Source organism: Macaca thibetana, chromosome X (assembly GCF_024542745.1).
Source record: "Macaca thibetana thibetana isolate TM-01 chromosome X, ASM2454274v1, whole genome shotgun sequence".
NCBI lineage: Eukaryota > Metazoa > Chordata > Mammalia > Primates > Cercopithecidae > Macaca > Macaca thibetana.
The window spans coordinates 9,218,132-9,243,358 of record NC_065598.1 but is presented as its reverse complement, the minus strand read 5'-3'; the positions used below and the strand labels follow the sequence as shown (position 1 = coordinate 9,243,358).

The 25,227-nt window shown below is 47.2% G+C and overlaps 2 protein-coding genes across 2 annotated transcripts in view; one reads left to right on the top strand and one right to left on the bottom strand.

Annotated features, from left to right (window-relative positions):
• The window catches only part of CLCN4 (chloride voltage-gated channel 4), a 508,359-nt gene that overhangs the window by 461,831 nt on the left and 21,301 nt on the right, over positions 1-25,227 (bottom strand). The gene's annotated exons all lie outside the window — the stretch shown is intronic.
• The window catches only part of GPR143 (G protein-coupled receptor 143), a 41,795-nt gene continuing 27,444 nt past the window's right edge, over positions 10,877-25,227 (top strand). The window contains 3 exon segments of the mRNA XM_050776590.1: positions 10,877-11,186; positions 16,083-16,192; positions 17,488-17,582. Of these exon segments, the coding sequence (XP_050632547.1) occupies positions 10,877-11,186; positions 16,083-16,192; positions 17,488-17,582 (515 nt within the window).

Sequence of the window (25,227 nt, the reverse complement as noted above, 5' to 3'; positions counted from 1 at the left end):
TTAGCCAAAGTCTATGGTTAAGGAGGAATTAAGTCCTTTTTGTTAGATACATGAGATTTCACAGTCTTGTATGAAGGTGGACTCCAAAGCACATAGTCATCCCAGAGTCATCTCATTTTAATGTGTTAGTATAATGTGCTAAGTATGTAATATGTGTATAGGCATGTCTGTTCTCGTCACCCCAGCCCACTCTGCCACACACACACACACACACACACACTTCCTTGAAACCACAGTTGCACTTAGCATCAAATTTGGCCACCTGCAACCTGCCTCAGCCTTCTGAAAAGTGGACTTCAAGAAAAGTGCAGCTTCGGCCGGGCATGGTGGCTCACGCCTGTAATCCCAGCACTTTGGGAGGCCAAGGTGGGTGGACCACGAGGTCAGAAGTTCAAGACCAGCCTGGCCAACATGGTGAAACCCCGTCTCTACTAAAAATACAAAAATTAGCCAGGCATGGTGGTGGGCGCCTGCAATCCCAGCTACTGGGGAGGCTGAGGCAGGAGAATTGCTTGAACCCGGGAGGTGGAGGTTGCAGTGAGCTGAGATCGTGCCACTGTACTCCAGCCTGGGTGACAGAGCAAGACTCCATCTCAAAAAAAAAAAAAAAAAGAAAAGAAAAGAAAAGAAAAGTGCAGCTTCAAGAGGGTGGGGTGAGAAGATGCATTTTCTTGTCTGACTAGTTTGCAGACACTCTTGGTGACTGCAAGGGGCATCCCCAGTCCCAGTCTTGTGGCAGTACTCATGGCATCATCCGCCTGGGTTTGATTCTCAACTCCACCAGATGTGTGACCTTAGACGAGTTCCTTCCCCTCTTCTGGTGCCTCATGCATTAAGAAGGGATAAAACAGAGGAGCCACAGGGGTGGAGGTGAGAATTACAAAAGACGATGCGTATCTGATATTCCTGGTCCATGGAAGGCAATCATATAATATCACTGAACTTTCCTCTTCTCAGGACACAACCCACCTCTCTTCCCATGCTGAGACTACCTGGCTCACAGAATCATTATCTGCCTGTTGTACAGCTGAAGTTCTACCCTTAGGCACCATTTCTCCATTCATGAATTTCTACTGTTTTCCAGAGGATGGACACAGTCCAAGACTCTCATGTTTCATTCAGCCAGATCAATACCAAACAACCAGCACGGATCAGGCTGTCTGGATTCTAAGTCTGTGTTCAAAACCCATTCCTTTCACACCTATAATCCAAGCACTTTGGGAGGCCAAAGTGGGAGGATTGGTTGAGGCCAGGAGTTCCAGACTAGCCTGGGCAACATAGTAAGACCCTGTCTTTACATTTTTTTAAAGTTAGCTGGGCATGGTGGCACACGCCTGTCATCTCTGCTACTTAGGAGGCTAAGATGGGAGGATCGCTTGAGCCCAGGAGGTTAAGGCTGCAGTGAGCCCTGATCACACCACTGCACTCCAACTTGGGCAACAGAGTGAGACCTTGTCTCAAAAAAACCACAAAACAAACAATTAAAAAAATTCCTTATGTGGAATATTTGCAGAGCTGCCAAATTCCCCCGGGGAGGAGAAGAAGGGGTTCAATTCCAAACTCTAAGCCACTGCAACAAGTTTTACTTTCTCAAAGTTGTGTAATCAACCCTAAGCATTTTTGGCCATTCCACAAGGTCAAACTAAGCACATTTAATTCTGGATGGGGAGGGCAGCAGACGCTACCTGGAGTCACCCCAGGATGGACTTCTCCTTCCATCCATTAAAGATTTTCTTCACTCTCAGCTGCCAGCCCTTGCCCCTCTTTGTAGGAAGACATGCTCAGGTGGCAGGAACTCACTCAGGGATCCTGAGGAGCCAGCCAACCCTGGGAGTTGAAGTGTCCACCCCCAGGGGCAGCCTGGACTGGCTGACCGGCAGAAGTGGGACAGGAACACTGCAGCGGCCCTGAGAGCAGCTGTGGTGGACTCTCTCTTGCTGACTGTGAGGAACCAACCAGCCTTGTTGTGAGCTGCCCTGCAGGGAGGCCCATGTGACAAGGAACTACACGGCCTTGGAGACAGCCCACAAGGAACTGAATCCTGCCAGGAAACACAGAAGCTGGCGTCCTAGTGGGATTTCTGTCTTCTGACTTTAGTAGGAGATAGGATATTCAAGAACATCTATACATTTGGGACATCATTTCAAATTGGAATGGATTTACTGACTTTTTTTTTTTCTATAAGAGATGCAAATGGGAGGTGTGGGAAGGGGTCTCGCCATGTTGCCCAGGCTGGTCTCGAACTCTTGGCCTCAAGTGATCATTCCACCTCAGCCTCCCAAGTCACTGAGATTAGATGTGTGAGCCATTGCATCTGGCTGGGTCTGCTGGCTTTTGATTGAACAAACCATTTTCATCATTCATGATCTTAAAAGCACAAATAAAACTTTTTTTCTAAGTTCAATTTGGCTGTCAATGAAGTGTGTGTAATTTTTCTAAAATTCTTTATTATTATTATGAGACTGGGTCTCATTCTGTCACCCCAGGCTGGAGTGAAGTGGTGCGACCTCGGCTCACTGCAGCTTCAACTTCCCTGGCTACAGCGATCCTCCCACCTTAGCCTCCCAGGTATTTGGGACCACAGGCGCGCACCACCATGCTTTTGTATTTTTGGTAGAGACGGGGTTTTGCCATGTTTCCCAGGCTGGTCTTGAACTCCGGAGCTCAAGTGACCCACCAGCCTCAGCCTCCCAAAGTGCTGAGATTATAGGTGTGAACCACCGTGCCAGGGCAATTTTTCTTTTCTTTTTTTTTTTTTTTTTTTTTTTTTGAGACGGAGTCTCACGCTGTTGCCCAGGCTGGAGTGCAGTGGCGCGATCTCGGCTCACTGCAAGCTCCGCCTCCCGGGTTCCCGCCATTCTCCTGCCTCAGCCTCCTGAGTAGCTGGGACTACAGGCGCCCGCCACCGCGCCCGGCTAATTTTTTGTATTTTTAGTAGAGACGGGGTTTCACTGTGGTCTCGATCTCCTGACCTTGTGATCCGCCCGCCTCGGCCTCCCAAAGTGCTGGGATTACAGGCTTGAGCCACCGCGCCCGGCCGCCAGGGCAATTTTTCTAAAATTCAATGAAGAGTCCATTTTGTTTGTAGATCTGACAAAAAGTATATGTGTGTGCGTGTGTGTGCACGCGTGTGTGTGTATACTTTCAAAGCCACTCCAAAGAGAGCAGATTTATATAAAAGTGTTTGCTTTTAATGGGCCTTGGGCGTTTGTCAACTGAACTCAAGTACATAGCTAAGCATCAGGTCTCAAAATCATTACATTCCTTTTTTGGAAAAACTGTTTCTCCTTTTGAGCTGAAAAGTCCAAATGTCACCATATAGGATAAGGTGAACTGAACTGAAACTCTGACATTCTCATGAAGAAATGTAGACACATGTCTTTAGGAAGGCAAATGTGAGCATGATTCTCACCATGAAGGAGTGTAGAATTATGTATGCTTTCTTGCACATCAGAAAAAGCATGAAATGTGAATTTACATGTAAAATACTGCACTCGATGTTAATTTAAATAAACATTGAACTATCTTTAATAGTCCGTACTCGTTCATTTTTTGTGGCTCTGTTGTGGTAGTCATTAAACATTTAAAATAATAGCATCAACTACTCATACCACAATCAGCTTTTTATATCTGTCTTGTTTCCTTTTCTTTCTACTTGCTGTATATTCTATCACAAATGCCAGTTTCAACTCTGAGCTATATGAAAATGGTTACTTTTGGCATATTTACTCCATCAGACTGTTATCAATATCATTTTTTTTTTTGATACAGGATCTTGCTCTTTTACCCAGGCTGGAGTGCAGTGACACTATCAGGGCTCACTGCAGCCTCAACTCTCAAGGCTCAAGCAATCCTCCTACCTCAGCCCCCAACAGCAGCTGGGACCACAGGTGCATGCCACCACACCTGGCTAATTTTTTTGAATTTTAGTAGAGATGAGGTTTCACTATGTTGCCCAAGGCTGGTCTTGAACTCCTGAGCTCAAGCGATCCTCCCACCTCAGCCTTCCAAAGGCGTAAGCCACTGAGCCCAGTTCAATAGTTCTTTTCGAAATAGACGTGTTCCGCCAGATTTAATTGTGAATTGGTAATCGAATCACTGTGAAGCAAACCCTGTTTCACCTTCCATTTTCACTTGTTCTCACAGTTAACAACCGACTAGTTGACTTTCATGGAGAAAGCATTTAAAATGGAGTGTGATGAGTTAGGAGCTTAGCCATGGATAGGTCCATGGGAGGGCAATGTGCTACCCACTTGAGCAAGAGCTTCTCCTGGGAGTTTATCACAATACTGGCTTCCTATTTTATCAGACAGGATGGAAACGCTCCTTTAAGTTTCAACAGGAGAAAATTGTCAGGACATTATATTTTTCAACACAAATCTGTGTTTGCCTCTCTCAGTCCTTATCTGTTGTCTTCCTGTTCCCTTTACTCTCTTTTCCTCCCTGCATCCTGACTTCTGTCCCAGGTTAGTCCCAAACACATCAGAATCCAAGAGGAGGGACGTTGCTCACCATTCTCCAACTAATGATTCCCTCCTTGACTCATCCACTGTATTGAGAATGCTCCAGCTGGGCGCGGTGGCTCATGCCTGTAATCCTAGCACTTTGGGAGGCCGAGGTGGGTGGATCACCTGAGATCAGGAGTTCAAGACCAGCCTGGCTGACATGGTGAAACCCCATCTCTACTAAAAATACCAAAGTTAGCTGGGGGTGGTGGCACGCATCTGTAATCCCAGCTGAGGCAGGAGAATCGCTTGAACCCAGGAGGCGGAGGTTGCAGTGAGCCAAGATCACACCACTACACTCCAGCCTGAGCAACAGAGCGAGACTCCATCAAAAAAAAAAAAAAAAAAGAGAGAGAGAGGAGAGAGAATGCTCCATGGCTTAGTTGGATGCTAATCAATTTTACTGCATCTATTTTGAACCAAGTCCTCCACAAATTCAAATATGGCCTGGGAGTTTTCTTTGCTTTTCAGGATAAGATACAAGCTCTAGGGTCTTGGCACTCAAAGTAGGAGCCATAGGCCAGCAGCAGCCACGACTCCTTGGAGACTGTAAGAAATGCAGTCTTGGGCCCCACCCCAGAAACCCTGAATCAGGATCTGCCTTTCCACAAGATCTGCAGGCGAATGCACAGTAAAGTGGAACTCATACCATGCTCAGGCCTGCTGCCACTTCACGTCTCCCTATTTTACAAAATGTACAATTTGGGCTGGGTAAGATGACTCAGGCCTGTAATCTCAGCACTCTGGGAGGCCAAGGTGAAAGGATGGATTGAGACCAGGAATTCGAGACCAGCCTGGGCAACATAGCAAGACCTCATTTCTATAAATTTTTTTCTTAAATTAGCAAGACATGATGGTGTATGCCTGTGGTCCCAGCTACTCAGGAGGCTGAGGCGGGAGGACCGCACTACCACACCCAGCTAGTTTTTGTATTTTCAGTAGAGACGGGATTTCTTTATGTTGGCCAAGCTGGTCTCGAACCCCTGACCTCAGGCAATCTGCCCGCTTTGGCCTCCCCAAGTGCTGGGATCACAGGCATGAGCCACCGCACCTGGCCTGTTTTCTTCATTAAGGTTTGGTGACACTACCTTATTTATTGGACACAGAATCTATACCATTGTTCAATCAACTTGTGTATGTTACTCATAAACTCCCATTGAATTGCACTTAAATGAAAGGCAGAGATGCTGTTGGTCATCTGGTGGACCCAAAAGAGGGCTGTGGCTGGAGCAGCTGAAATCCCTTCTCAGGAAAAGCAGCTGAGCACAGAGTTTAAGGCACATTGTGTGCCTATAAGGACTCTAGGAGTGAGCACAAAAGCAGGGTGAGGCAAGGAAGGAAGAAAGCAAATTAAGAGCAGTGTCATTTATGAACTGGCCACAAGATTCCCAAGAAACCCAGCTGGTTACACAGGAACATATGAAACCACTCCTCAGAAACCTCCCTAGGAAGGAAAGGTGAGCAATACATCTGCCAGTGACTTCCTGCTTCCTTTCTCTCATTGGAATAAGTTTGTCTGCCCCATTAAGTGTTAATCCTCCTCCATTTCTGGGTTCTTGCCCAGCCTTTTGAGCAGCTGCTAGATAAGCCAGAGCCTCAGGTGGTAGACTTACAGGAACTGCAGCCTATGGCCCTTTGCCTGTTTTGTAAATAAAGTTTTATTGGCACCCAGCCATACCCGTGGACTTATGTATTGTCTGGTCTGTTTTCTTTTTCTTTCTTTCTCTCTCTCTCTCTCTCTTTCTTTCTTTCTTTCTCTTTCTTTCTTTCTCCTGTTCTTGCTCCGTCGCCTGGGCTGGAGTGTAGTGGCGCGATCACAGCTCACTGTAGTCTTAACCTCCCGGGCTCAGGTTTAAGTCATCCTCTCACCTCAGCCTTCCGAGTAGCTGGGACGACAAGTGGGCCCCACCAAGCGAGCTATTTTTTTTTTTTTTAAGAAGGAATCTCCCTCTGTTACCCAGGCTGGAGAGCAGTGGTGTGATCTCAGCTCACTGCAACTTTTGCCTCCTGGGTTCAAGCGATTCTCCTTTCTCAGCCTCCTGAGTAGCAGGGACTACAGGCGCCTGCCACCACACCTAGCTAATTTTTGTATTTTCAGTAGAGATGGGGTTTCGCCATGTTGGCCAGGCTGGTCTTGAACTCCTGACCTCAGGTGAGCTGCCCGCCTTAGCCTCCCAAAGTGCTAGGATTGCAGGTGTGAGCCACCACACCCGGCTTTTTTTGGGGGGGCGGGGGAGGGTGGGGACAGGGTCTCCCTATGTTGCCCTAGGCTGGTCTTGAACTCCTGGGCTCAAACAATGCTCCCACCTTGGCCTCCCAAAGTACTGGGATTACAGACATAAGCCACTGCACCTGGCCATGTATTAGCTATGTCAATTTAAATATCAGTAAAACCCACTTGGAAGGCTCATTCTGAATATTAAATGAGACAATGAATGTAATATTCAAAGCACAGTGCCTGCCTACACTCCATAAATTATTATATTATTTAAAAATTATTTATTAGGCCGTGCGCAGTGACTCATGCCTGCAATCCCCACACTTTGGGAAGCTGAGGCGGGCAGATCACCTGAGGTCAGGAGTTTGAGACCAGCCTGGACAACTTGGTGAAACCCCGTCTGTACTCTAAATACAAAAATTAGCCGGGTGTGGTGGCAGGTGCCTGTAATCCCAGCTACTTGGGAGGCTGTGGCAGGAGAATCGCTTGAACCCGGGAAGCAGAGGTTGCAGTGAGCTGAGATCGCACTACTGCACTCTAGCCTGGACGATATAGTGAGACTCCATTTCAATAAATAAATAAATAAATCTTATTTATTATTTAAATTCAAATTATTGTGAATGGCAGTCTCCTTACTTAGGCCGTTTCTGCCATCCATCTGCCCCCAGCCACCTCCTCTACTGGATTCTAAGGGATATCTGAGTCTCACCATAAACCCCATCCTTTTGGTTGAGACATCTCGATGCCAGGGGACTCACCATGAAAAATAAACTGCCTGGGAGGGAAACCCAGGAACCATCTTCCAGCAGTTGATCAAGTACATCTGATCAAGTGGGAATGGTGCGTAAATGGTGGATTGTGGAATGAGAGAAAGCCAAGATGATGGAGCATTTCCAGGGAACAGATGCCCCAGGCAGCCCAGACTGTGAAAATGGAGAGCGAATTCAGGTGTTAAACTGGGAAGGAGGGAAAAAAGGAAGAAGGGTTCATGCAAAAACAGATGTACCTTCATGTACTCAAAGACCGATTGTTTCTGCACACATACCTCAAAGTTCATATTCAGCACTGCCATCCCTGGATCTCCCATATCTACGAAACTTCCAGATGTTTCTGCCTCCCAAGTGCATGTGTGTGTATTTGCTTCACTTTTCTCAGATTTATAGTTGTACTGTTTCATGAAAAGATTTGTCAGGCTGGGCATGGTGGCTCATGCCTGTAATCCCAGCACTTTGAGAGGTCAAAGCGGGTGAATCACTTGAGGCCAGGAGTTTGAGACCATCTTGACCAACATGACGAAACCCCATTTCTACTAAAAGGACAAAAAATTAGCTGGGTGTGATGGCATGTACCTGTGGTCCCAGCTACTCAGGAGGCTGAGGCATGAGAATCACTTGAACCCAGGAGGCAGAGGTTGCAGTGAGCTGAGATCATGCCACTGCACTCCAGCCTGGGCAATGGAGCAAGACTCTGTCTCAAAGAAAAAAAAAAAAGTTTGTCATCTCAGTTCACCCAAGCTGGAGTGCAGTGGTGCAATCACAGCTCACTGCAACCTCAAACTCCTGGGCTCAAGTGATCCTCCCACCTCATCCTCCCCAGTAGCTGCAACTACAGGTGCACAGCAGCATGCTCTGTTAATTTGGATTTTTGTAGAGATGGGATCTCACTATGTTGCCAAGGATGGTCTCAAACTCCTGGGCTCAAGTGATCCTCCTGCCTCAGCCTCCCTAAGTGCTGAGATTACAGGTGTGAGCCACTGGGCCCAGCCTCTCATACCAATTTCTAGTTTCCTCTCACTTTGATGGCAGGGTTTTAAATTTAGTCTTACACGCATGCTTCTACACTTTTACTCTGAGGCTCATCTTTACCATTGTCATCTGTGCCATGGGCCTAGGAATCTGCATTCATATCTATTTTCTCACTGATGAGATTCTGACTACTGACCTTGAGTAGTGGGCACCAGAGTCGGCCAGAGCCCCCTGGAGAGTGCTCCCAGGTTATCACGTAGGAAGCAGAGAGGTGGAGTGTGTTTTCTGGGGCATGAAATAGAGATTCAAATGCAGGGACCCCTTTGCCTGGCCCACTGGCCGTCATCCTTCAGGCAAATGTACAGACACTCTTAATTTTTATCTTTTAAAGCACTTTCCATTACACCAACCTCCAGAAGCAACTCTGCTTACCAAGGCAGAAGGAAAGAGAGCCATTGTCCAAATTAGATATTAGAATTCAAGCTTTTAAACATTAATGCTTGGGCAGTAGTTCTCTGGTGCTTCCGACTGTTTTTACAATGGAATGTGTAATCCAGCAGAGCTGTTAAGCTTTCTGAAGACGTCAGTCTGTTCTGACTTCTAGGAAGGCAGCTGTGGAGTGAACTGACTGCGTTTATAGACATGCCAGATCTGGACTCTTTTGAAGTGGTGGAGTTTGCAGCCCATTGTTGTTAAATAAGGCTCCGCTTCCTGTCTGGCAGTAGAGCCTCCCGCCTGCCTTCTGTGGGGGCCCAAGGGAAGCCAGTCCTGCTGTCCCTAGAGGAAGACGACACAGATCATGCCTTCCTTAAAACCGCAAAGCTGGTGGGGAAATTCAGCTGGGCTGCTGGGGTGGGAGGCCAAGTGAGGAGAGTCCATGAACACAATGGGGACACCTGTGCTTTGGTTACTTGAAAAAAACCCAGAGAGGGGCCCATTTTACCAGGAGAGAGGAGGAAGGGCGTCTCTTGTGTGGTCACAAAGAGCCAATGAGGTTTGTTGAAGATGATACATATGATGAAGCTGGATTTTTTTTCTTTCTTTTTTTTTTAAATAAAGGCCATAATCTAGAAAGAGCACTTCTATTTTCAACCTTGAAGAACTTAAAAAAAAAATCTCACAGTATGCTTATTGTAATAATTAACACTGATATTATTTTGAAACTTACATGTGTAGAATAAAGCAAGAGTTTTCAATGTATGAGAAAACATATAGAAAAATTAACGCAATTAAGAAAAATCCAAATAAATAGAACTGAAAGTTAAGGTGCAAAATGTGTCTGTGTATACTTATGCTGAGCACTTTTCCCTTTTTTTAAATGTTTTTAAATTTTAAATTTAATTGTTTGTGTGTGTGTGTGTGTGTGTGTGTGTGTGTGTGTGTGTGTGTGAGATAGGGTTTCACTCCATTGCTCAGGGTGGAGTGCAGTGGTGTAATCTCCGCTCACTGCAACCTCCACTTCTCGGGTTCAAGTGATCCTCCCACCTCAACCTCCCCAGAAGCTAGGGCTACAAGCATGCCCCACCACGCCCAGCTAAGTTATGTTTTGTTTTGTTTTTTGAGACAAGGTCTGGCTCTATCGCTCAGGCTGGAGTGCAGTTGGCACTATCTTGGCTCACAGTAACCTCCACCTCCTGGGCTCAAGTGATCCTTCCGCCTTAGGCTGCCGAGTAGCTTGGATCACAGGCCTGGGCCACCACACTGGGCTAATTTTTGTGTTTTTAGTAGAGGCAGGGTTTTGCCATGTTGCCCACTCTGGTCTCCAACTCTTGAGCTCAAGCGATCTGCCCACATCAGCCTCCCAAAGTGCTGGGATTACAGGTGTGAGCTACTGCTCTTTCTTTAACATTGATCTGGTTGTTTCATTCATTAATTGTAAATGAAAATCCTGCCTCTGTGGGGTTATTTCCATGAATGATAGAGGCCATAAAAAAAGCACTATTTGGACAACCATCTCTGCTTAGGAGAAATGCAGTTATAGGGATCAGTCACAGTTTATGAACATGTTCTAACACCTTAAAGGCATCAAAATCAGGATGTCAGAGTCCCAAATAGGAAAGATCTAGTCCACGAGGCCTGTTTCTCTAGAAGACCAGTAAAGATGGCAGGTTTGGCGCTCTAGGTGCCAGAGAAACCACCAGGAAGGCTTGGTAAATGGGGAGAAAGGTAACCTTCCCAACTTTTCGGCTTCTCCTTCCACTTCCCTCCTCCTCCTCCCTCATTCTCTCCTCTCAGCCCTCCCTCTCTCTGTCCTCCTTCTCCGCCCGCCGAAGCATCACCTCGTGAGTCCTCGTGGCGTTAGCCCAGTGCGCTCGGCCCCCACCGAGCCTGGCTCTACTGCAGGCGCTGGGGGTTGGGGTGGGGGAGAGGCCCAGGGCACATGATGCCGCCCCCAGCCCGCCCAGCACATGACCCAGGCAGGCCGGCGGGGTCCTGGCACACCGGAGCCGCGTCCGTGAGCACAGCCCATGGCCTCCCCGCGCCTAGGGACCTTCTGCTGCCCCACACGGGATGCGGCCACGCAACTCGTGCTGAGCTTCCAGCCGCGGGCCTTCCACGCGCTCTGCCTGGGCAGCGGCGCGCTCCGCTTGGCGCTGGGCCTTCTGCAGCTGCTGCCCGGCCGCCGGCCCGCGGGCCCCGGGTCCCCCGCGACGTCCCCACCGGCCTCGGTCCGCATCCTGCGCGCTGCCACTGCCTGCGACCTTCTAGGCTGCCTGGGTAAGGGCGCGCGCGGCCCGCGGGTTGGAACCCGATCTGTGCCTGGGTGAGGGCGCGTGGCCCGCAGGTTGAGACCCGACTAGTACCTGGATAAGGGAGCACGGCCTGTGGATTTGGACCTGTTCCGTGGTGGAGTGAGGACGAGAGGCCCGCGGGTTGGAACTTGCCCGGTGCAGGGCTGAGGGCGCGTAGCCGGCCGGTTGGGACCTGCTGGGTCCCTGGCTGAGGGCTTGAGGCCCGCGGGTTGGGACCTGATCGGTGTCCGGGTGAGGGCGCACGGCCCGCGGGTTGAGACCTGCTCAGTGCTGGGGTGAGGGCGTGAGGCCCTGGGGTTGGACCTGCTCAGTCCCCGGGTGAGGGTGCGTGGCCCGCAGGTTGAGACCGGATCGATGCCCGGGTGAGGGCGCATGGCCCGCAGGTTGGAACTTGATCCATGCCCGGGTGAGGACCCACAGCCCGCGGGTTGGAACTTGATCGGTGCCCGGGTGATGGCCCAACCCACAGCTCGCGGGTTGGGCCGGGCGTCTGAACACTTGAACCACAGAGAAAAGAGAAAGCGGAGGCGGTTCCCTAGGTACCGGACGGGACGACTAGGGTTTTTTTTGTTTGTTTGTTTGTTTTTTTGAGACGGAGTCTTGCTCTTTCGCCCAGACTGAAGTGCTGAAGTGCAGTGGCACAATCTCTGCTCACTGCAACCCCCGCCTCCCGGGTTCAAGCGATTCTCCTGCCTTAGCCTCCCGAGTAGTTGGGATTACAGGCACGCGCCACCACGCCCAACTAATTTTTGTATTTTTAGTAGAGACGGACTTTCACCATGTTGGCCAAGTTGCTCTCGAACTCTTGACCTCAGGTAATCCGCCCGCCTCGGCCTCCCAAAGTACTGGGATTACAGGCATAAGCCACTGCGCCCAGCCGACTAGTTAGTTTTGCAAACAGATGTGGTCGGTAAAATTCCCATCCAAGGGACGATGAGTTTTAAAAATCCGTTTATTGTGTTTGTTACAGGGAAACTTCAGATGGCGCAGTTAAGCAAAACCCAGACCAGAAAAGATTTCCTCGGTTTTGCCCAACTGCACCAGGGAGAGACTAACAATTAACACACTCTCTCTGGCTGTGTGTGTGTGCGTGCATGTGCGTGTGTGAATTATTTTCTATTGTGCACTATATATTCTCTCAAGTATTTTGTAAGCTGAAATCCCTTCCCTATCCAGGCTTTTTGGGTATGATTTTTACACCACAGGTGCACAAACTGCAGCTCTCAGACCAAATCCTGCCTGTTTTCTAGGGCCCACGAGCTAAGAATGGTTTTACATCCTATTTTTCTTTAAATTAATGATTTTTTCGAGACAGGGTCTCACCCTCTTGCCCAGGCTGAGTGCAGTGTCACGATCACAGCTCACTGCAGCCTCGACCTCCTGGGTTCAAGCGATCCTCCCACCTCAGCTACCCGAGTAGCTGGGACTACAGCCACAGGCCACCATGGTAGGGTAAATATATATATACATATATTTATATATATATATTTAGAGATGGGGTCTCACTATGTTGCCCAGGCTGGTCTCCAACTCCTGGGCTTAATTAAGAGATCACCACCCTTGGCATCATAAAGTGTTAGGATTACAGGTGTGAGCCACCTCACCCAGCCCTAAAATGTTTTTAAAAATCAAAATTAGAAAATATTTCCTGGCATGTGACTATTACTGAAATTTAAATGTTAATGTCTACAAATAAAGTTTGATGGGAATGCAGCTATGTTGTTCATGTGCATTTGTGAATTATCCATGGCTGCCTTTACCCTACAAGGGCAGTGTGAATATTGGACAGAGAAAGTATGGCTCCCAAAGCCAAAAATATTACAGAATGAGCTTGCCAACATCTGCTTTAAACTATTTTGTGACACTTTATACAGGCCTCTAAGCTAGATTTGGCCATTCTGTTTAGCTTTTTTATTTTGGAACCTTTCCACCATGCATAAATGCAGTCTATAACAGAAACACTTACAGTGAATCCCTATATGTGGGATTTGTGGGGTACAGGTACCCGGCTCATCTGCTCCCCTCTTCACCCTCCTCACTAGATTAATGTGAAGCAAATCTCAGGCGCCATCATCCTGCCCATTCAGATCTCAGAGAGAGCTCTAAAACATAATAATTTTAAACATTTGCAACCCCAATATCATTATCACTTTATTTTTATTTGAGACAGGGTCTCACTCTGTTGCCCAGGTTGGAGTGTGGTGGCATGATCACAGCTCACTGCAGCCTTGAACTTCCGGGCTCAAGGGATCCTCCTACCTCAGCCTCCCAGGTAGCTGGGACTACAGGCACGCATCACCACACTGGCTAATTTTTGTATTGTTTTTTCAGAGCTGGAATCTCACCATCTTGCCCAGGCTGGTCAAACTTCTAGGCTCAAGTGATCCTCCTACTTCGGCTTCCTAAAGGTGTGGTGGCTCACGCCTGTAATCCTAACTATCCTAACTACTCAGGAGGCTGTGGTGGACAGATTGCTTGAACCTAGGAGTTCAAGACTAGCCTGGGCAACATAACAAGACCCAGGCTCTACAAAAAAAAAAAAAAAAAAAAAAAAAGCCTGTCATGGTGGCATGCACATGTGGTCCCAGCTACTCAGCAGGCTAAGGCAGGAGGACCACTTGAAACCATGAATTCCAGGCTGCAGTGAGCCGTGATCCAGCCTGGGTGACAGAGCCAAGACCCTGTCTCTAAAAAAGTAAGGTGTACCCAAACATCTTTTGAGGGTTAGTGAATAACACTTGCATATCTGTTAGCCTTTAGAAGGGAAGTGGATGAGGTTGTGAGCAAATAAGCAGAAGTCAGGAAAAGGCTGGGTGATCGGGACCCCTTACTGAAAAATAAGAAATTTGAATGCCTGTGGGATAGGGCTTTTATTAAGCTCAAAGGAGTGATAAATGCTGAAAATTCTAAGGCACTGTAGAGAAGAAAGGCATTGTTTTTGTTGGCAGTGGCTTGATAATGAGAAGATGTCTTGAGCTTTTTAGTGTTCACAGTTGTCCTTTAGTAGTGTATTACATAGTGTGTGTTTAGTGGTATATTACATGGTATGTGTTTAGTAGTATATTACATAGCATTTGTTTAGTAGTGTATCACATGGTGTGTGTTTGGTATATGATGTGATTTTAGTAGTGTATTGCATAGTGTGTGTTTAGTGGTGTATAGCATGTATACCAGTGAGCACTACTACATAGCATGTAGCTTGGTGTTGTTTACAGTTCTCCCCTTTATATTACCTAGTGTCCTTTTTTTTTTTTTTTTTAGACGGAGTCTCACTCTGTCGTCCAGGCTGGAGTACAGTGGTACAATCTTGGCTCACTGCAACCTCCACCTCACAAGTTCAAGCAATTCTTGTGCCTCAGCCTCCTGAGCAGCTGGAATTATAGGCGCCCACCACGATGCCCGGCTAATTTTTGTATTTTTAGTAGAGACATGGTTTCACCATGTTGGCCAGGCTGGTCTCAAACTCCTGACCTCAGGTGATCCACCCACCTCAGCCTCCCAAAGTGCTGCGATTACAGGCGTGAGCCACCGCGCCAGGTTCTTTTTTTTTTTCTTTCTTTTTTGTTTTTTGTTTTGTTTTTTTTTTTTTTTTTGGACACAGGGTCTCACTCTATTGCCCAGGCTGGAGTACAGTGGTGCAATCTCGACTCACTGCAACCTCCGCCTTCTGGGCTCAAGCGATTCTCCCATCTCAGCCTCCTGAGTAGCTGGGACCACAGGCTCATGCCACCACCCCCAGCTAATTATTGTATTTTTGTAGAGACGGGGTTTCGCCAGGCTGGTCTCATCTCCTGGGCTCAAGTGATCCGCCGGCCTTGGCCTCCCAAAGTGCTGGGATTACAGGCGTGAGCCACCGTGCCCAGACCCTAGTGTGCTTTTAAACAAAGGATATTGCATTACCTAACAAAGAACCATCATATGTACCATGAGTGTGCATACCGTTTTGAGGATGTTAGACATTTGGGTCTAATAGCAAGAGAAACTCACAAAGAATAAATGTTAAAGGCAAATTATTGAGAACTAATTTGTGAAAATTTTAAATGTAGTGTTTAAAAAAAGAATGAAGGAACTATATATTTGAACTTCTAAATTGAGCTTTTTTAAAATTCTTTTTTATGTGAGGAATAACTAATATAGACACTGAAAATGCAGCTGAGAAATACAGATTGCTAGTCACATACTGCAAGTAAACAAACAGACAAAATAGGGATGAAACTGTGGCCAGCTATGGTTTACGTTAAAGTGCCTGCGTTTGTTTTGCTACCATGAGAGTTATTTTCTGAGTTTCAGGCCAAGCGTGGTGGCTCATGCCTGTAATCCCAACACTTTGGGAGACCAAGGCAGACGGATCACTTGAGGTCAGGAGTTTGAGACCAGCCTGGTCAACATGGTGAAACGTTGTCTACTAAAAATACAAAAATTAGCTGGGCGTGGTTGCGGGTGCCTGTAATCCCAGCTACTCGGGAGGCTGAGGCAGGAGAATTACTTAAACCCGGGAGGCGGAAGTTGCAGTGAGCAGAGATTGTACCACTGTACTCCAGCCTGGGTGACAGAGTCAGACTCCGCCTCAAAAAAAAAAAAAAAAAGATAAAAAAATAAAAATAAAAAACGTTATTTTGTGAGTTTCAATCTTCTTTTTCTCTCTGCACACACCAATATGTATTTTTTTCTTCCTTTTTTCCTTTTCCCTCCTTCTTGTCTTTTTCCCTCCCTCTCTCCCTCCTTCCTTCCTTCCTTCCTTTCCTTCCTTCTTCCTTCCTCTCTTCCTTCTCTATTATGTATCTATCATTTTTCCAAAGCAAGAAATCAGCTTTAGATTTGATTAGGATCAGATACAAAGCATTATCCAATTCTCTCTTAGGTGTTGTGATCCGGTCCACCGTGTGGTTAGGATTCCCAAATTTTGTTGACAGCATCTCAGATGTGAACCGCACGGAAATTTGGCCTGCTGCTTTCTGCGTGGGGAGTGCGGTGAGTCCAGTCCCTCGGCATGCCCTCTCCTCCCTACCTATGCTCCTCAAATCGCAGCAGCAGCAAACCCTGGGAGTCTGTTAGAAATGCAGGTTCTCAGGTCCCGCCCCATCCTGCTGATCAGGAACCCAGCCCTCTCTGTGTTTTAACAAAACCCTCCAGGGGATGCTGCCGCAGACACTCCAGTGTTGTTTCTCCCTCCCCTTCACAAATGCATCCTCTGCTTAAATGCGGCCACAAGCAAAACCAGCTGCCACAGAAAAAGTTATCAATCCATTGGATGCATTTTGTTTAAATATATACTTAAATATATTAAATAAAACATATAAGCCGGGCACGGTAGCCCACACTTGTAATCTCAGCACTTTGGGAGGCCGAAGCAGGTGGATCACTTGAGGCCAGGAATTCGAGACCAGCCCGGCCAACAGGGTGAAGCCCCATCTCTGCTAAAAATACAAAAATTAGCTGGGTGTGGTGGCGTGTGCCTGTGGTCCTAGCTACTCAGGAGGCTAAGGCAGGAAAATTGCTTTTCCTCCGCCAGGAGGCGGAGGTTGCAGTGAGCCAAGATCGCGCCACTGCACTCCAGCCTGGGTGACAGAGTGAAACTCCGTCTTCAGACAAAAAATAAAACCACATAATTATATATAAAGAAATTATTGAATAAGTAAATAGATATCATATATACACAGACACACATACACATGTATGTTATGCTCCATCCGTCACGGTGGTGCTCAGGTGAGTGATTTGAAGCGCATTCCCTGATGCTGTGTTGACTGCCCTGTGCTGGAGCAGAATTGCCAGTTTCCTCGCTTCCCTGTCCTCAGTGGCTTCCTAACTGCATCTATGAGCCTCTGTCTCAGCCCACGGTAGCGAGACATCTTGACCTTGTGTCGTTTCTAACACTGGAGTCCCCTTCCTCCATCTTGTCTTTGGAAGGACTGCCTGAGTCCCTCCTCCCCGTACTCATTCTTCCTCAGAACAAGAGCTCCTATCGAGTTCAAAGCCCCCTTGAGCCTGCACCCCAGTTTAAATGACATATCTTGGCACTTCATCCTCCCTGCATACAAGTGGGGCAGAAGGCAGAGTTCCTTAGTCAAATCCAAATGCCTACACCCATCCCAGGCCACACCCTCCTTGGTCTCAGGGGCTGTGCCCACTTGTGTCCCGAGAGCTGTCACATGCGGCTTCCTGACGTCAGAGGAAGCCGGTGTCTGCCCTGCTGTCTCAAGGATGGGCTGGGCTTCTTGTACCTGTTTCCAGACATTTTGATGCAGGGCTCTTCCCAATTGCAGATGTGGATCCAGCTGTTGTACAGTGCCTGCTTCTGGTGGCTGTTTTGCTATGCGGTGGATGCTTATCTGGTGATCCGGAGATCGGCGGGACTGAGGTATTCACGGAGGAAATGGGATATCTGCCCTAGTTCTATTTTAGAGGGAAGATTAGAGATGGCACTGAGCATTTAAAAGTATTTTGTAGTGTTGCAGACACCGTCATTCAAAATCTGTCAGCTGGCGCCTCCGCCTAGAAACATCCATGGCAGCTCATTTCCAAAGAGGCCAAAGGCACATTTAAAATATTAGCCAGGCACAGTGGCCTGTGCCTGTAATCCCAGCTACTTGGAGGGACTGCATGAGGCCAGGAGTTTGAGACCAGCCTGTGAAACTTAGTGAGAGTCCATCTCCAAAATAACAAAATAAAATCTTGAGGATTTTAAAAACCTTGAAAGCAAGTAATTCAATAAATGAAATATTTGGAACTGGACAAATACGAAAACAGAATTGGCATGTATATAGACAATTTTATTGTTTATTTTTTATGTTTTAGAGACAGGGTCTCACTTTGACACCCAGGCTGGAGTGCAGTGGTTCACTGCAGCCTCAACCTCTCAGGCTCAAGTGATTCTTCCACCTCAGCCTCCCAAGTTGCTGGGACTATAGACATGTGCCACCAAACCTGGCTAATTTTATTATTTTTGTAGAGATAGGGTCTTGCTATGCAGCCCAGGCTGGTCTCAAACTCCTGGCTTCAAGTGATCCTCCTGCCTCGGCCTCCCAAAGTGCTGGGATTACAGGCATGAGCCACCGCATAAACAATTTTTTATTATATGTAAAGGTTCAAGGGATGTATATATTGACACTTCATGCTAAATCTGGAACCTGAGAATGCTGGGGCTGGAGGTGGCTGCTTGGCAGGGAGTTATTCAGTGGTTAGTACCTGGAGCACTGGTGTGTTTGAACTGATGCCCAGTCACTTGTGAGCTGTGTAGCTGTTGGCAAGTTGTTTAACTTCTCTGGACTTCTGTTTTCTCAGCTGTGAAATGGTACCTACCACACAAGGTTACTGCAAAGAGTAAATGTGATAATCCGTGTGTATGGTTAAGAACAGTCCTGGCATGTTGCAGGCTCTTGATACCTATCAGCTGTTATAGTAGGTGGGATGCACACATGTTGAGGAAACATCCACACATAGAGCTGAACTGACACAGAGAAGCTGGACATGGCATGGCAGGGCTCCAAATCCAGGAAGCATTTGCCCTCACCAAGTTCATGGTCCACTTGATTCAGGTCCCTTTTGGAGGGAGCCCTTCCTTGCCGGTTTTTTTGTTCTTGGTTTTGTTTAAATACAGCTTTATAGGCCAGGCACAGTGGCTCACACCTGTAATCCCAGCACTTTGGGAGGCTGAAGCAGGAGGATTGCTTGAGCCCAGGAGTTTTGAGACCAGCCTGGGCAACATAGTGAGACCTCATCTCTACAAAAAATAAAAAAAAGATAGCCAGGCATGGTGGGGTACAACGGTGGTCCCAGCTACTCGGGAGGTTGAGGTGGGAGGATGGCTTGAGCCCAGGAAGTCAAAGCACAGTGAGCCATGATCGTGTCACCGTACTCCAGCCTGGGCGACAGAGTGTGACCCTATCTCAAAAAACAATGCAAACAAAAAAAAAAAAACCCAGCTTTATAAAGGTCACCTGTTTAAAGCCTAAAATCCAGTGGTTTTTAGTGTATTCACAGAATTGCATAACCATCACCGTCATCGATTTTATACCATTTTAATCATCCCCTCTACATCTCTGTGCGGGTTATTAGTCACTCCTCACTACCCCCTCCCCACAGCCCCCAGCAACCACTTATCTACTGTGTCTCTGTAGAGCTGCATGTTCTGGACATTTCATAGCAATGGAATCATACACTACATAACCTTTTGTGTTTGGGTTTTTAAATCAGTGTAACATCTTCACGGTTTATCTGTGTTGTCACGTATCTGTGCTTCATTCCTGTTATGGTCTGAATGTTTCTGTTCCTCCAAAAATTCCTATATTGAAATTCTAACCCCCAAGGTGATAGTATTAGGAGGCGGGGCCTTTGGGAGGTTATTAGGTCATAAGTGGGATCAGTGCCCTTGTAAAAGGGGCCCCAGAGAGCTCCCTCACCTCTTCTACCATGTGGGGACACAGCAAGAAGGTGCTATCTATGAACCAGGAAGCGGGGCCTCACCAGACACCACATCTGCCATACCTTGATCTTGGACTCCCAGCTTCCAGAGCTGTGAGCAATAATTGTTGTTTATAAGCCACCTCGTGTGTGATGTTTTGTTATAGCAGCCTGAATGGACTCAAACAATCCCTTTTTGTTGCTAAATAATATTCCAGTGTAAGGCTATACTACATTTTGTTTATCCATTTATTGGTTGATGGACATTTTGTGTGCTTCCATTGTTTTGACTACTTCCATTGTTTGGCTACTAGGAATAATGCTGCAATTGACATTTGTATGCAAGTGTTTGTGTGGACATATGTTTTCATCACATATTCCTGAGTATATATCTAGGTATATAATTGCTGAGATATGTGGTAACCTTGTAAGAGTAAGAAACTGTTAAACTGCTTTCCAAGGTGGGTGCACCATTTTACATTCTAGCAGTAATGTGAGGGTTGCAGTTTATCCACATCCTTGTCAACACTTGTTATTATCTGTCTGTTTTAATTTTAGCCATCCTGGCACGTGTGAATTGGTAACTCTTCATGGTTTTGATTTCACTGATGACTAATGATGCTAAACATCTTTTCATGTGCTTATTGGTCATGTATGTATCTTCTTAGAGAAATGTCTATTCACCTCTTTTGCCCATTATTTCATTGGGCTATTTGGTTTTTTATTATTGAGTTGTAGTTCTTTATTCTAGATACAAGTAGCATATTACATACATGATTCACAAATAGTTGCTCCCATTCTGTGGTTTGTCTTTAAACCTATTTGATGGTATCTTTCAAAGCACAAAAGTTTTTCATTCTGATGAAGTCCAATTTTTCTATTTCTTTCTTTGATTTCTTATGCTTTTGTCATATCTAAGAAATCATTGCCTAACCCAAGGTCACAAAGATTTAGACCTATGTTTTCTTATGGTTTGAATGCTTAAATTTAGGTCCACTTAGAGTTAATTTTTGTGCACAGGTGACTAATGGGTCCATCTTCATTATTTTGCATGTGGATATCCAGTTGTCCCAGCACCACTTATTGAATAAATTTACTTTTAAAGCCAATATCAGTAAATAGAGATCATATGTAGGCTATAGAATATGTTGGGTAATCCCAGTAGATCCCTGCTCTAAAATCATTGACATTCCTTATATAGATCACATCATCAACTTTGGTCTCTCTGGCCTGAAGTTTAGTGCTTACTTCATTTTTATGCTTGTTCCTTCCATCTTTTTACCTTAGCTCCCAAACTCTTACACAGCTGAACCAAACTGAGATATGCCTGGTTGTGAAAATTCTCCAGGGACGATAGTTAAGGTCAGAGCCAGCTAATTAGGTATATCACTGAAGATTCATTTTGGCTACATAAAATATATATAATAATAATGACTTAAACCTGGTAGAGATTTCTTTCATGCTAAAGATGTCCAGAGGTAGGCAATCCAGGACGCTTGTGATGGACATCAGGGATCCAGGTTCCTTGGATTTTCCTGCATCACTATTATATTGTGTGACTTCCATCCTCAAAGTGTCATGGCCCAATATAGCTGCTGGTGCTCCAGTCATCACACCTACATTCTGGGCATCAGGAAGCTGGAAGAGAACAATGCAATAGAGGCCTGTGTTCCCCTGAGCCAGCTTTAAGTAATGTCCTGGGAGTTTCATACAATGCCAGTTACATATTATTGGCCAGAAGTTAGTTTTTTTTTGTTGTTGGTTTTTTTTTTTTTTTTTTTTTTTTTTTTTTTTTTGAGATGGAGTTTCACTCTTAGCTTCTTTTTTTTCTTTTCTTGAGGTGGAGTTTCACTCTTAGGTTCCACCCCACCCCCCGCACCCCCCGATAGAGTTTCACTCTTTTTGCCCAAGCTGGAGTGCAATGGCATGATCTTGGCTCACTGCAACCTCCACCGCCTGGGTTCAAGTGATTCTCCTGCTTCAGCCTCCCAAGTAGGTAGGATTACAGGTGCCTGCCACCACAACCAGCTGATTTTTATATTTTTAGTAGAGATGGAGTTTCACCATGTTGGTCAAGCTGGTCTCGAACTCCTGACCTCAGGTGATCCACCTGCCTCGGCCTCCCAAAGTGTTGGGATTACAGGCGTGAGCCACTGTGCCTGGCCAGAACTTAGTTTCATGCCACACTTAGCTGCTAAAGGAGGTAGGAAATAGACTCTGTGAGCTGAGCATGCAGCTGCCCTCATGACATCCAGATTATGTTACTGAGGTTTTGAAAAAGGAAATATGGCTTTGAGTAGGTAATTAGCAGTGTGATAAAACCATGGCCCTGAAGCTCTCGTGATTGGCATGTCTCTGTCTGAGCATCCCTCAGTGTTGGAGAGGCTGGAGGTCTGACACAACTGTAGATCTTATAGATGCTAGTTATGGGTAGAAGGGTCTCGAGGTGCTGGAAGGAAGCTGGGAGAAGAGTAATGCCCCCTGCTGCCATAGGAGGATGCATTACTTCACCTCCACCCATGGTGGGGATGTAGGGGAAAAGGGATGGGGTCCCACGGGGCAGTCTGAGAACTGTCTGGACCCAGTGGACAGACAGGGCCCTGAGAAACTGGGACAGGCAATCATGAAGCCCTCCTCACTTCAAGGAGAGTGTTTGGGAGTTCATTTGGAGCTCAGAGATCAGAAGGCAGGATGTTGGGGGTGTTAGAGTCTAAAGGGTGTTGGGCAGAATGTGGCTTCCGGGGACCTGCCATCACCCAGAAAGTGAGTGTCCAAGGATGTGGAACATCTAGACGCCTCCCAAAGGCCAGAGCAAGGGCGGGTTTCCAGGATTGGGACAAGCATCTGTCCAGAGTGAAGTTGGTGCTCCCATCGAAGAGGAACAGGCCGATGTCAGAGAAATAAGACAGTGCTATAGCCCAGGAGACCAAGCCCTCACCTACCACCTGGCGGACGTCCTGCCCCCTGGAGCCTGCCTGTGAGGCCTCGGAGGGGACACGCTGGATAGTTTGAGCCAGGGCTGAGAGCGTGGCTTCAAAAGATTCTGTACCTCTCCTTTTAAGAGAGAGCTTGTTTCCAGAGCTGTGGGTGGGGTTGATTCTGATAGTGGCCTTTAAGAGACTGCAGCTGGTAGACCTGGGGGCCTCCTGAAAATTCCAGGACAGAGGGCCCAGCTTTGCAGGGATGGCTGGATTAAACTTCACATTCCCGTCTAGATCCTTTCAGGACTTAGCTATTTTCTTTGGCACGGGAATATTTTTTCTTTTAATCCTAATCCTAAGAAATGTCATTAAGACAGATTTAAAGTTAAAACTTAAACCACTGCTCTGGTTCGAGGTGTGGGATGTACAGGTTTTAAACAGTAACAGAAGGCACTTGGGATCCTGGAGCAGGTCTTGAATGGAAGTCACTTCTTTGCTGTAAGAAAATGGAAGTGTGAAAGGAAACGGGGTCCGGGGAGACCTTTGCACACCTGGGCATGGAAACTGCCTAGAGTGTGGGTAAAGGACCAAGGGTCTTCAGCCCGTGGGGGGCGCAGACTTCTCCTGATCTGCTGTGGATTGGGGTTCAGACTTCTGCCCCGGTGTGGGTTTCAGAGGCCCAGGCTGATGTCAGGGTCTGGAATGCAGAGATTCTGCACTCTCCAACACCCAGCCCTTTGCAGAAAGCCTCTCCGTTAGTTATCTGAGTCTCACACAAAGCTTCGAGTTCCTGGCCCACGTTGCTAAGACATACCCCCAACCCTAACCCGCTCTCAGCCCAGCCAGGCCATGGGAGGGCCACACCAGGAACCAGTCACAGTGTGGGAGGCAAAGCATGCTGGAAGCGTTTCTTTTGCTCCTGAAGCTCTTTGGACTTGTTTCTTTTGTCTCATTGCAGAAGGATGTCCTTTCTCACTCAGATCCCTTTGTCTACACAGCTGATCTTCCAAGTTAAAGTCCCGATGGGGTGGGGGTTATGATATTTGCTGGGAATCTGGTAGAGTTTTGAGGGACAGCCACTCATCCCATGGAGCCCCAGCCCCCCACCCCACCTTGTCCCATCAGACAGGAGAGGCAAACCCAAGACTAGACAGTACCAGTCGGCTCTGCAGAGCCTCCATCTTCAGTCTTCCTGAGGCATCTGGAAGGCTGCAGCCTCAGCTCCTGGGGGAAATGGGGCGGGGTATATAGAAGTACAAAGATGAAAGCTAGAGACTGCAAGAATGCCAGCTGTGCAGGGAACGGGAGCTGGGAGGCAGAAGGCAAGCCCCCACTCTCCTTTCGGGAAGCACGTAGTAGTAGCTGCTGGTTCTGCCGAGACAGCCTTCCCAGGTGGGACTGAGCATTCAGACTTGGCTATTAGGTGTGGAGGTGACTCCGGGAGGGCTTGGGGATAGGAGCTCCTTGCTTATTGGGGGAGCTGAGTGTTCAGGAGGCATAAGGCCTCTTTCGCTGAGGGGCTGTGAGGGCTCACATGGCTGAGAAGGAGCCCCAGGTTCGTGTCCTTCTGTTAGGAAACCTCAGGTTCAGGTCAAGGTTTGCTGCAGATCCACCTGGATTCACTTCCATGCCAGAGGATGAGGTAGGAAAGAGCAAACCAGACAAGCCCAAGCACAGCTCCTCCCCCCCTTCTGACATCTCCATAAAAACTTTGCAGTCACAGACATTGGCTGGTTTCTTCTCTAAGCTATCCCCTCATCTTTTATAACTTTCTTTTTTTTCAGATTCTGTTTTTTTCCATTTTATTTTTATTTATTTATTTTTTGAGATGGAGTCTTGCTCTGTCGCCCAGGCTGGAGTGCAGTGGTGCGATCTTGGCTCACTGCAACCTCCGCCTCCCAGGTTCAAGGGATTCTCCTGCCTCAGTCTCCTGAGTAGCTGGGACTACAGGTGCCTGCCACCACACCCAGCTAATTTTTGTAGTTTTAGTAGAGATGGGGTTTCACCATGTTGGCCAGGCTGGTCCTGATCCACCCACCTTGGCCTCCCAAAGTGCTGGGATTACAGGCATGAGACACTGCGCCCAGTCTTTTTCAAGTTTTAAGGTTTATCTTATTGGAAAATTTTTTTGAATAAATGAAAAGAGCTCTCCAGTAGATCAGAGTTACACCTAAACCGACACGGTCCTGTGTGGCCCACAGAGGCTTCTGTGACCCAGTCCCCAACACACGGCCCTCCCTCTGTCCTCTCTCACCCTCTCTGCTCCAGCCACACCCAGCTCCCAGCTTCTAGAAGGAGCCTGTATTCCTTTTTTTTTTTTTTTTTTAAGAGACATGTCTCACTCTGTCATCCAGGCTGGAGGGCAGTGGCATGATCACAGCTCACTGCAGCCTTCAACTCCCGGGCTCAATAAATCCTCCCGCCTCAGCCTCCTGAGTAGCTGGGGCTACAGGTATGTACCTCCAGGCTAGGCTGCCGCTCACATTCTTTGACTTGTGGCCTTTTCCTCCATCTTCAAAGCCAGCAATGGTGGGTTATGTCCTTCTCAAATTCCCTCCTCTTGGGTTCTCTGCAGCTAATAGTCTCTGCTTTTCTGGATTCTGGCAATTACACTGGCCCAACCCAGATAACCCAGGATGACCTCCTTATCTCAAACATCCTTAACTTCATCACACCTGCAAA